This window comes from Haliaeetus leucocephalus, unplaced genomic scaffold, assembly GCF_000737465.1.
Source record: "Haliaeetus leucocephalus isolate CR32 unplaced genomic scaffold, Haliaeetus_leucocephalus-4.0 Scaffold656, whole genome shotgun sequence".
Taxonomy (NCBI): Eukaryota; Metazoa; Chordata; class Aves; order Accipitriformes; family Accipitridae; genus Haliaeetus; species Haliaeetus leucocephalus.
Genome location: NW_010973092.1, coordinates 10,147,222 through 10,157,796, shown reverse-complemented (window position 1 = coordinate 10,157,796; position 10,575 = coordinate 10,147,222). Strand labels below are relative to the sequence as shown.

At 59.9% G+C, this 10,575-nt stretch overlaps 2 protein-coding genes across 2 annotated transcripts; one reads left to right on the top strand and one right to left on the bottom strand.

The window, feature by feature from the left end:
* The first annotated feature begins 87 nt into the window (after positions 1–87).
* On the top strand, positions 88–4,954 carry CLTB (clathrin, light chain B). Its single transcript, XM_010579018.1, is given in 6 exon segments — positions 88–1,702; positions 1,704–1,767; positions 3,065–3,182; positions 3,486–3,597; positions 4,043–4,096; positions 4,600–4,954. Coding segments are annotated over 6 exon segments (678 nt in total). The 5' UTR covers positions 88–1,544; the 3' UTR covers positions 4,772–4,954.
* Positions 4,955–9,317: 4,363 nt separating this feature from the next.
* Positions 9,318–10,450, bottom strand: HIGD2A (HIG1 hypoxia inducible domain family, member 2A). Its single transcript, XM_010579017.1, has 2 exons — positions 10,249–10,450; positions 9,318–9,950 (listed from the first exon to the last, which is right to left on the bottom strand). Exons 1-2 carry the CDS (start codon positions 10,361–10,363, stop codon positions 9,784–9,786), a joined length of 282 nt encoding a protein of 93 aa, XP_010577319.1. The 5' UTR covers positions 10,364–10,450; the 3' UTR covers positions 9,318–9,783.
* Between the last annotated feature and the right edge of the window lie 125 nt (positions 10,451–10,575).

Sequence of the window (10,575 nt, the reverse complement as noted above, 5' to 3'; positions counted from 1 at the left end):
GGCGGGCGCGGCCGGGGGCCCGCGGGGTCCGCCTGGCTGCCGCGCCCGGTGGGCACGGAGGGGGCTGCCACCCCCGTGGGTGTAAAGGAGGACTCGTGCCCCCTCTTGCTCCGAGGGCAGGGAGGGGTTCCCTCCGGGCTGCACCCCCCACGCAGCCCCGTGGGACTGGGGATCCCCGTGGGGTGCACAGCATCCCCAGTGGGTGATGGGGTCCGTGGTGTACCCCCAGTGGGCAGGCGATGGGGCTCCCCAGTGGACCAGGCCTGCATCCCAGCAAGGGCTGTCTGGGGTCTGTGCTTGGTCCCAGAGGGTTTGACGTTGGGGTTCCCTCTCAAACCTCAGGATGTGGGGTGAATCTTGAGCCAGGACTTGCCAGCTGTGGGGCAATTTCTCCCCCATGTGCTCAGGCTGGGTTCCCTGGGTTGGATGGATCCCTGTCTCTGTGTCTCAGTGGCCCCAGCTAGGGCAATGAGGGGCATTCAGGTGGAGCTGAGGAGCAATGACAGCCTCGTCACTGTCCCCACGGACAGGAGAGGCCTTTGGGGTGCAAAATGGAAGGCATTTCCATTGGGGACGTTGTGGTCCCAGGCCCTGCAGACTAATCCTGATCTCCTGCCTCCAGTCTGCAGGGGCAGGGCCTCAGGAGTCTGCTCTCTACATGGGCATAGGGAGGCTGCTGCCACTGTGCTCTGGCTCCTTCCACTAACCCAGGCCCACAGGGCCTCCTTGTGCTGGCTGTAGAGCAGTGGTTTCACCTCTCTGCACATAGGGCCTGGAGAAGTGTTGACGGCTGCGGTCATAAATGCAGTCAGGCAGGCTGGAGCTGGGTGTAGTCGGAGCTGCACTGTGGGGGCGAGCACCGTGGGGACGGCGCTTGCCTGAGCTGCGCCGCGGCTGTATGGCTGCCTGTGCTTGCGGCTAGCCGCCTGGTAGAAGCCCTGTGGTCTCCACTGGGGAGAGCTCAGGACCTGGAGTATGCCTCCTTCAAAGCCTCTTCTCTCCCAGCAGCAGAGACCCCTTCATGGGGCTGGCCTTGTGACCCTGGTGTGCAGCTCTCGGTGTTCTCTGGGGCTGGGGGGCAGATGGGGCTGTACTTCAGCTGTGAGTCTCAGTGGTGCCTCATTCTCAGTCCTAACATAGCAGCTCGTCCCAGGGGCATCCCCCCAGGTGGGCTCTTGAGGACCTCATCATGCATGCTTGCCCTCTTCCTCCTGGTGGAGCACACTGCAGTGTTTCTGTGGGCTATGTCCCTGGCAGGGTTGCCTTCCCTTTGCAGCCCTGCACTGCTGGGCACTCGGCCAACAGCTTCTGGGTCAGCTGTCTGTGTCTGTCGGCAGCCTCTGCCTGGCTTCTTGCAGGCTGGGGTTAGTCAGGTTGTCTTTCTACAGTCAAAGCACCTGCCTGTGTCCAGCCTTGTGCCTGGAATAGTTTCCCTAATCTTCAGATAAGATAAAACACCAGTGAAAATACCGTAAAAACATAAATGCCCTGAGAGGCTTGTGTGGGGGAGAGGGAGGTGCTGGCTGAATCCCACCAAGGACAGGATGCCATGGGGTGTGGCCCACATGCATGGGGCTGTTGTGGATGGGTGTGCTGGGCTGGAAATGGCACAGACAAACTCCCAGGAACAGATTTGCTTCAGTTTCATGAACACCAGCCCCTCTGGGATCACCTGCAGCTGCCATAGTTGTGCTTTATTTTCTCTTCTTTTTTTCTCTAGCTGGTTTCCAGAATGGAGGAGCCACTGTCAATGGAGATGTCTTTCAGGTGAGAGCTCAGCCCCTTGCCCCAGCCCAGTGGTGCTAAGGGGAATTGGGTTGGTATGGGGCCAGCATTCCGCTGCCCTGCCCCCAGGATTGACTGGAGTTTGCTATCCAGCCACAGAACAGCGGTGGTGCTCCTGGAAAGGTCTGGGTCTCATGGGGGAGTCCTGGCAGCTCCACTTTCACCCCTCTTTGAAGAGAAGGTTGGTTCCACCTGCCAGGACCTGCCCCAAATCTGTTTGCAGGTGGCCTGTGCCCTGAAGGAATGCCTGGGCCCTAGGAGCAGATGACAAATCCTCTATTCCCCACAGAAGCCCCCTCTCTCCAGCCTGAGTAGCTCCTAGAGGCCTCCGGAGCAGTCAGGACCATCTCTTGGCAGAGGCCAGAGCCAGGACAGGGCTGCCATGGGACACCCGCTTTGCTGACTTGGCAGCATCTCCCATTAAACCCACTTGCCACATGGCCAAGGGTGTTTCATGGGGCCACCCGCCTGGGTCTCAGCTCCCTCTGGGAGCCTGAGGCCCAGCTCTGCTGGCTACAGGAGAAGCTGTGCCAGCATCTGACAAGCCCTTCACCACACTCAGTGCCCAGCAGCGTGGCATGTGCATTGCCCGTGCCTAGTTTATGCGATGATAATCACATCAGAAACGGCACAGGCTTAATTAGATTGGGGATCTTGGAGGAAAGCCGTAATCCCATTGATGAGCTCGGTGTTAGGCTGGGCATCCCAGCCAGCAGAAGGTGTTAGGGAGGGGTGCTGAGCCAGCATGGTGCTGGGCCTGGTGGGAAGCCGTACAGGCAGCTTGGCTCAGGAGCGAGGGAGGCTCTTGCCTGCAGGCTGGTGTCCAGGCAGAGAGCAGTACCTCCCTTGGGCCCTGCTTCTTGCCTGGGCTCTCCCTGTCTGCTGTGGCCAAGCCTGTAATGACGCTCCGTCCTGGGGCTGCCTTGGCCTGAGTCAGGGCCAGGGAAGCGTGGTGCTGGTGGCGAGCATGTCACAAAGCCGGTGGCTGTCCTCTGCTGTGGGGCTGCCCGGAGGATGTGAGAGCTGCATTGGCAGCAAGTGGCAAGTCAAGGAGGGGAACGCTGGCAAGTCTTTCTGGGTGACAGGGCCTGGGGCTGGGACAGCAGCTTGAGCAGCGCTTTGGGGACACTGTCCCAGATGTCCCAGGCTGTCACCCTCCCTAACTCCTATCTTGGCTTGTCTGAGTGCTTGGAGTGTGGAGTCCTGCCCTGCTGCCAGGACTGGGTGGCTGGGCTGTGGGAAGAGCTGGGGCTGATGGTGAGGTGCTCATTGCCTGCAGGAGTCCAACGGTCCCACGGATGCCTATGCAGCCATAGCCAAGGCTGACCGCCTGACCCAGGAACCTGAGAGCATCCGCAAATGGAGGGAGGAGCAGAAGAAGCGCCTGGAGGAGCTGGGTGAGACCCAAGGCTGTGTGTGGCCATGCTCATGGTACCTCATGATGTGGCAGTTGGGGCCCTTGGGGTCCCTCACCTGGAGGTGACCCTGCTGCATCCCAGAGAGGTGTCTCATGCCCCACACTGTGTGGGAGCCCCTGCCAAAGATCTGCTGTCCTTGGGGCAGTGATACCTTTCAGACAGTACTGGTGGAGACTGGGGACAGGCCTGGGGGGCTGCAACTGTCCTGCCTGCTGAGGGGCTGCCCAGCAGACCCAGTGGGTGCCAGTCTGGCTGATGGGGTCTGTCTCACTCTGGCCTTAGATGCGGCATCAAAGGTGACTGAGCAGGAATGGCGTGAGAAGGCCAAGAAGGACCTGGAGGAGTGGAACCTGCGTCAGAACGAGCAGATGGAGAAGAACCGGGCAAACAACAGGTACATCAGAGTCAGCGTGGCCATGAGGGCTGCGATGGGAGCTTCTGTGCAGGCCCATCTGCCGCCTTGCGATGTCTGGGGGCCTCTTTCACCACAGTAGGGCCCAGCCCTGCAGGGACGGAGCTTTGCCAGGCAAGGGGAGAGGCCCCAGGGCTTCAAGCTGCTCCAGTGGCTGTGCAGAGCCAGCCTGTCTGGAACCACACTGGGATCACTCTGGGATCTTAATGCCTCCTGCCCCCCACGTGGGCCTCGCATCAAGGCAGGGTTGGGGCACTGTCTGTGCAGCCCTGCCATCACCGGCAGGTTTTCCTGGTGACGGTTATGCTGTGATGAGTGCGTTGTGCTCTGTTGGGAGGATGCTAATCCCCTCTCTGTTTCTCTCTTTCTAACCCTCTGCCTGCCTGTCTGCTCTGCGCTCTCTCTCTGTCTGTGCCTCGGGGGCTAGGATCGCTGACAAAGCCTTTTACCAGCAGCCGGACGCCGATGTGATTGGCTATGTGTATGTGCCTCTTACAGACCATATCCTGCCCCGCAGGGTCTGGGGGTCCTGGACCCAGCACTGGCTGCCCAGCCAAGGGAAGGGGGGATGCTGGGAGGTACTGGGCCCTGGAGAGGTCCTGGAGGGAGGATGATGCAGCTGAGCATCTCTAAATGGTGGAGTCTTAGGAGGCAAGTGGAGCTCCTGGAAATGCCCCCATGGCATTCACCCATGGCTGGGTGAAGAGGCAAAGCTGTGGGGTCTTGTGCCTTTTGAGGGATGGCTCTGGGGGTGGAGAAGTCTTGGGAGCAGGCAGACACCCCAGTGCCCCTGGATGAATGATGTCTTTGGTGAGTGCAGCCAAGAGCAGCCTTGAGCATCGTGTGTCTCTGGATCCTGGAGGATGCTGAGCTCATTGGCTGGAGCAAGGGGACAGGAAGCGGGGACACGAGGGGTTCCCAGACAAAGGGGAGGGTCTCCTTGGAAAAGGGTTCTGCTAGTGACAACCCTCAATGTCTCCACAGGGCCTCAGAGGAAGCATTCCTGAAGGAGTCCAAGGAGGAAACCCCGGGCTCCGAGTGGGAGAAGGTGGCCCAGCTCTGTGATTTCAACCCCAAGAGCAGCAAGCAGAGCAAGGATGTCTCACGGATGCGCTCGGTGCTCATCTCCCTCAAACAGACACCCCTGTCCCGCTAGCTGCCACCTGGCACAGCTGGGAACACAGCAGGGCAAGGCCAGGCTCACTGAGCCGGGCAGCTTCGTGGGGCCAGCCCAGGAGGGTCCTCACCCTGCCTGCCCCCTGCTCCCTGGTGTGCACCTCGGCTGTGCTGGAGTCACTGGTTGTAACTCTCCTCATGGTTTTCCTTTGCTTAAAAGGTGCATCAGTCTCTTTTTACACTTATTTATTACTGTGGGATTTCCCTGGGAAGCGACACTGGGTGGCAGATCTGAGTTAGTGGGGAGCCTCTGGCCTGGGCTCTGCAGGAGTTTGTACCCAGGGGCATGGCTGAGTGAGAGGGGGAATGCTCCACCCTGCGTTCCCCACCTCACCCCTATGCTGGGAATAAACCTGCCTGCGGCTGTCCTGGTGCTGGGCAGCTGCAGGCATGGCAGCCCCGTGTCTGGGCTTGGGGCTTAGCCCCGAGGCAGTGATCCTAGTGGGACCCAGGGCTGCCGTCTGCCTTTCCTGCGGGGTTTCGAGCAGGGCTGGGAGGGTGGAGGAACAGCTCCGAATCTGCTCCACACTGCTAGGTCCTGCAGGGAGCACAGCTGCAGCGTGGTGCTGCCAGGTTAGCAGGGACTGAGGAATATGAGTGCAGGCACCCAGGCTGGGCCGGGACTGCTAGCAGTTCCCCCAAGCCCAGCAGAACTCTCCCCAGCCTGGCTGTGCACCCCAAAAAGCTGGTGGGGCTCCAAGCGGTAGTTGCAGTGTCCATGTCTGATCCACCCTGTGGGGCTGCTGGCGCCAGGCAGCACTGTGGTGCAGGGCACTGGGAAGGGGCCATGGGGTGAGTGTGCAGGATGTTTTCTGTCCCTCCGCCAAGTCCACCAGCGGTTGGGAACATGGGGTGCCAGTCTTTGGGGGCCCTTGGCTCTGCTCTGCTCCTTCCCCTGCTACTAGGACGGAAGATTGAGGCTGCATGGTTGCAGGGAAGCGTGTAGGAAGGTCTAGATGCTGTGGGGCAGGTTGAGCCCCCAGGGGCCCAGAGCAGGATTGGGCAGAGTTCTAGTGCTTGTGCTGTCCCTGGAGAACAACCCGCACATCTGTCTGCAGCTGCTCTGTGGCTTGTCTCTGGCCCCTGCTGGATTTGCACACCTAAGGCAGTGTGGCAAGATGTCTCAGTCCCGCTCCCCGCCCCACAAGGCACACACTTCCCAGCCCAAACACTGTCTTTCTCTCCTCTGCTTGGTGGGGCCGGCACCAGCCCCTCCAGCTCAGAGGCCCAGCCCTGGAAACCTGCAAAACTCCCAGCTGGCAGGAGAGGAGCAGGCCTGCGCACACCCTGCTGCAGGGCAGCCTTGAGCTCGTGCCCCAGGTCTGGCCCGCTGGGGGCTTGGGAAAGGCTCGCAGCAGCAGGCTGGGGGGACATGGAGCAGAGCCCACAAAACATTTGCTTGAGCCTCACTGCAGAGCCCTGTTCAGCCAAAAAGCAAGTATGCAGAGCTCTCCTGCCCTGCAGCTATGGCTCCACGAGTCAGGAAGGTCACCTGCCCTGCTGCTGCAGCCCTCGTGGGGTGACTGGGCACCCTTGGCTCTGGGGCACAGGCTCAGCAGCGGGCTGGGAAGGGAAATGGTTACGTAGGGAGTCAATTGGTGTTGTGTTGCCCCCTTGTCCATAGGGCTGATTGCTCCTACTCTGTCCCCCTGCGCTCCAGCATACGTCGGCAGGTCTGCTGTGGTGCAGGGTGGACGCTGATGCAGAATACCTGGGGACTCAGCTGCCTGCCTCTGCCTTTCACTTGCAGAGCAGCGGGAAGCACCTCTGGCTGCTTACCAGGGACAGGGAGCTCCCCTGCGCTCTGTCCCTCCAGCCCCCACAGGCAGCCGGGCTCCTGGGTCCCCCAGCTGCCATGCACCCCATGTCAGCAGGGGCAGCCAGCTCCTGGGGAGCCGTGCCCACAGCTGTTCTACATCCCCTTGGCTTTAGTATCTGTGACTGTTCAAAATACCTGTTAAAATAAACCGACATCTCCAATCCTACAGGGCACTGTCGTCTTTCTGCCTCAGCAATGCACACCTGTTTAGCAGAGAACCCACAGCCATGAAGCCTCCTGTGGAAAGGACAGGGCTGGAGGAGAAGCACATCCTACAGGAAAAAATTGGAGCAAGGGGAAGGGCCAGAGGGTTTGCGCTAGCCCTGGGCAGAAGCAGTGGCAGCAGGACAGGGAGGGGACCTGCGAGCTCCTGCTTGTCCAGACAGGCCAAGCTGCTCCCCAGCCCATCTCCAGGCTGCCAGGGCTGCCAAGGGATTGCGCTTGCAGATCTGCCCACCGGCTGCCTCTCACACCCCTACCCCAAGCTGGACGGGCTAGAAGTGCCAACCAGGCAGCCAAAAACGGCTTCTTCTGGGAAAGATGTGCTGAGCAGGCAGCCAACCAGGGAAGGCAGGCAGTGCCACAGCCCCACAGCAGGCAGAGCCCCAGGCTCCCCGGTGCCAAGGTGGAGCTCACCCTGCTCAGTGCCAGTGATGGCTTGTCCCCCACCCTCGCGTCTCAGAAGTCAGCTCTGGTGGGCAAGAGCTTTCCCTCTCTCCTTGATGAGGCCCACCAGTGCAATTCCCTGGAAAAGACAAACCAAGTGCTCGTTTGTGGGCAGAAGTGGGTTTATCCCTCACCATGTCCTCCAGAGAAGCTTGTAAGGGCAAAGCAGGATCAGCAAGCTGCAAAGCCACCGCAGGCCAGGGAGGGCCAGGGCACAGGCACCTACTTGCAGACACCCAGAGAGCAACACCTGGAAAAAACCCAGGTGGCTCAACATGAGGAGGCATTGCAGCACAGCTAGTGGTGTCTGAGCCCTTTTCCCCTGCAAGGATATGCTCTGCCTACGGGCAGGTACAAGCTGCTGCAGCCACAGAGCAAATAGAGCCTACAGCCCCATGTCCTCCAGCTTTGTGGCCCTGACATGGGAGAGCAAAGCCTTGTTGCTCACTGTATTGGGTCTGCATGGCAAGGTTTTGGTAGCAGGGGGGGCTACAGGGGTGGCTTCTGTGAGAAGCTACTGGAAGCTTCCCCTACGTCTGACAGAGCCAGTGCCAGCCAGCTCCAAGACAGACCCGCTGCTGGCCAAGGCCAAGCCCGTCAGTGATGGTGGTAGCACCTCTGCGATAACATATTTAAGAAGGGAAAAAAAAGTTGCTGGGGCACAGAAACTGCAGCCAGAGAGAGGAGTGAGAACATGTAAGAGAAACAACCCTGCAGACACCAAGGTCAGTGAAGAAGGAGGGGGAGGAGGTGTTCCAGGCACTGGAGCAGAGATTCCCCTGCAGCCCGTGGGAAAGACCATGGTGAGGCAGGCTGTCCCCCTGCAGCCCATGGAGGTCCACGGTGGAGCAGATATCCACCTGCATCCCGGGGAGGACCCCACGCTGGAGCAGGTGGGTTCCCGAAGGAGGCTGTGACCCCGTGGGAACCCCATGCTGGAGCAGGCTCCTGGCAGGACCTGTGGACCCATGGAGAGAGGAGTCCACGCTGGACCAGGTTTGCTGGTGGGACTTGTGACCCCACAGGGGACCAACACTGGAGCAGTCTGTGCCTGAAGGACTGCACGGCATGGAAGGGACACATGCTGAAGCAGTTCATGAAGAACTGCAGCCTGTGGGAAGGACCCACATTGGAGAAGTTAATGGAGAACTGCCTCCTGTGGGAGGGACCCCACACTGGAGCAGGCGAAGAGTGTGAGGAGTCCTGCCCTGAGGAGGAAGGAGCAGGAGAGACAATGTGCAATGAACTGACCGTAACCCCCATTCCCCATCCCCCTGTGCTGCTGTGCGGGAGGAGACAGAGAATCTGGGAGTGAAGCTGTGCCCAGGAAGAAGGGAAGGGTGGGGAGAAGGTGTTTTAAGATTTGGTTTTGTTTCTCATTAACCTACTCTGGTTTGATTGGCAATAAATTAATTTTCCCCTAGTTGAGTCTGTTTTGCCCGTGACGGTAATTGGTTGAGTGATCTCTCCCTGTCCTTATCTCGACCCACAAGGCTTTTGTTGTATTTTCTCTCCCCTGTCCAGCTGAGGGGGAGTGATAGAGCGGCTGCGTGGTGCTTAGTTGCTGGCTAAGGTTAAACCACAACACACACCAAACACCCCTGGTATGATCCAAATGATCCAACGCCAACGACGGGACTTGGAGCCGTCCATGACGATGTTTGTCAAGACACAGGCAGTGCAGCTCCCTCTGGGAACAGGGCGTTTGCTCAGCAGCCAGCTCCAGCTCATACGAAGCAGCAAGCTGCGCAGGAACCGACTCCCCAGCAAAAGCAGTGGAAGCAGCAGCGTGTCCCAGAGAACATGGCCAGGCCCTGTTTATGGAAATGTGAGTTCCCAACTTGTTTTCACAGGGGGTTACATTTCTTATGTCCTGCTTGCATTACCACAGCTTTGAGACAGCTGTGCTTGCTCCCTTTTCTTCCTACACTGTTTACTCTTCTGGCTTCTCAATGCTCTGCAATCCAGCATCAGTCAGAATCTTGCTGCAATTCACTTTATTACTCACCAGCTGCAACCAAACAGATTACATACTCTCCCCAAAGAACTCACCCACTGCTTATGGACTCTCTCCTGCCAGGATCAAGCCATAAACAGAGCTGTTCCTTCCTACCCTAGCAGCTCATTTCTCAAATGTTGGTGCACCTCCTGACTAAAGTGACCTCAGTGCAGACCATGACCCACAGGACACAATTTTAATAGACTGTTACAGCACCAAGCAGGGATAAGAGGTCTGACGGGGATGGAGAGCCACAGCCTCCAGTGTTGCAGAACAATAAGCTCTGAGGGAATGAAAAAATGCCATGGCCCAAATTGCAGGTTAATCACAGGGGTGTATTAGCTGCGTTTCCAGCACTCTAGAACACAGAGCCTCTCTGACAGCAGGTCCACCAAGACATCACAACTGTCCCACAGAAAACTCCACGCGCAGCCAGAATCCACCCTTCCAGCTGGGGCACAGGCTGGTGGGCGCGTCCCTGCGGCCACAGCTTCCCTCTTGCCTGATTTCACTTTCTAGATTTCATGGCCGTGACCACCATGCCTCCCAGGAGGGCCGCGAAGGTGAAGCCCTGGGCCAGGATACGTGCCCGCATCATCAGCTGTGACTGACGGGTGTTGCCTCTCTTGAAGCTGATCAGTCCGTAGGTCAGGATGCCGATGGTGCAGAGGCAGCCTGCGGAGAAGAGAAGGACGGAGGGACGGCTCAGGGGAGCGGGGCAAGGCAGGGGCTTCGAGGACCAGCTCACCCCTCCTTCCCGCCTCCCCCCACGTCCCCGCCCTGCGCCTGAGCGTCGCTGGCTTGTTAGACAACAAGCTCAAACGAGAGACATGCCTCCCCGGAGGGCAGCCCCTTGGGTTTGGGCTCAAGAGGGGCCGACCCGCAGCTCACGGCCCTCCCTCCTCACCAGCCTCCATGGCCCTGGCCCTCCCCCTTCACTCCCCCCCACCGTCACCCCACGCCCCCCCCTCACCGAGGGGCACCAGGGGGTTCTCGCGGGTCTTGCGCAGGAACTTGTCCCCGAAGCCCTCATCGCTGAACACCGGTAGCGGGCTGGGCTCCAGCGGCGGGGGAGGCCCGGCCGCCATGGCTGCGACTCACAGAGGTGACTACCCGCGACCCTCCCCGGCTGCCGTAGCCAAGGAAGAGGCGCCGGCTCCCGGCAGGCCGCACGCCCCGCCCCCTCCCCCGCCGCGGGGCATGCCGGGGGTTGTAGTCCGCAGCGGGCAAACCCACCGACGGCACTGCTGGCGCGGGACTACACTTCCCGTGGTGCCCCGCGGCGCGGCCCCGCCCCGCG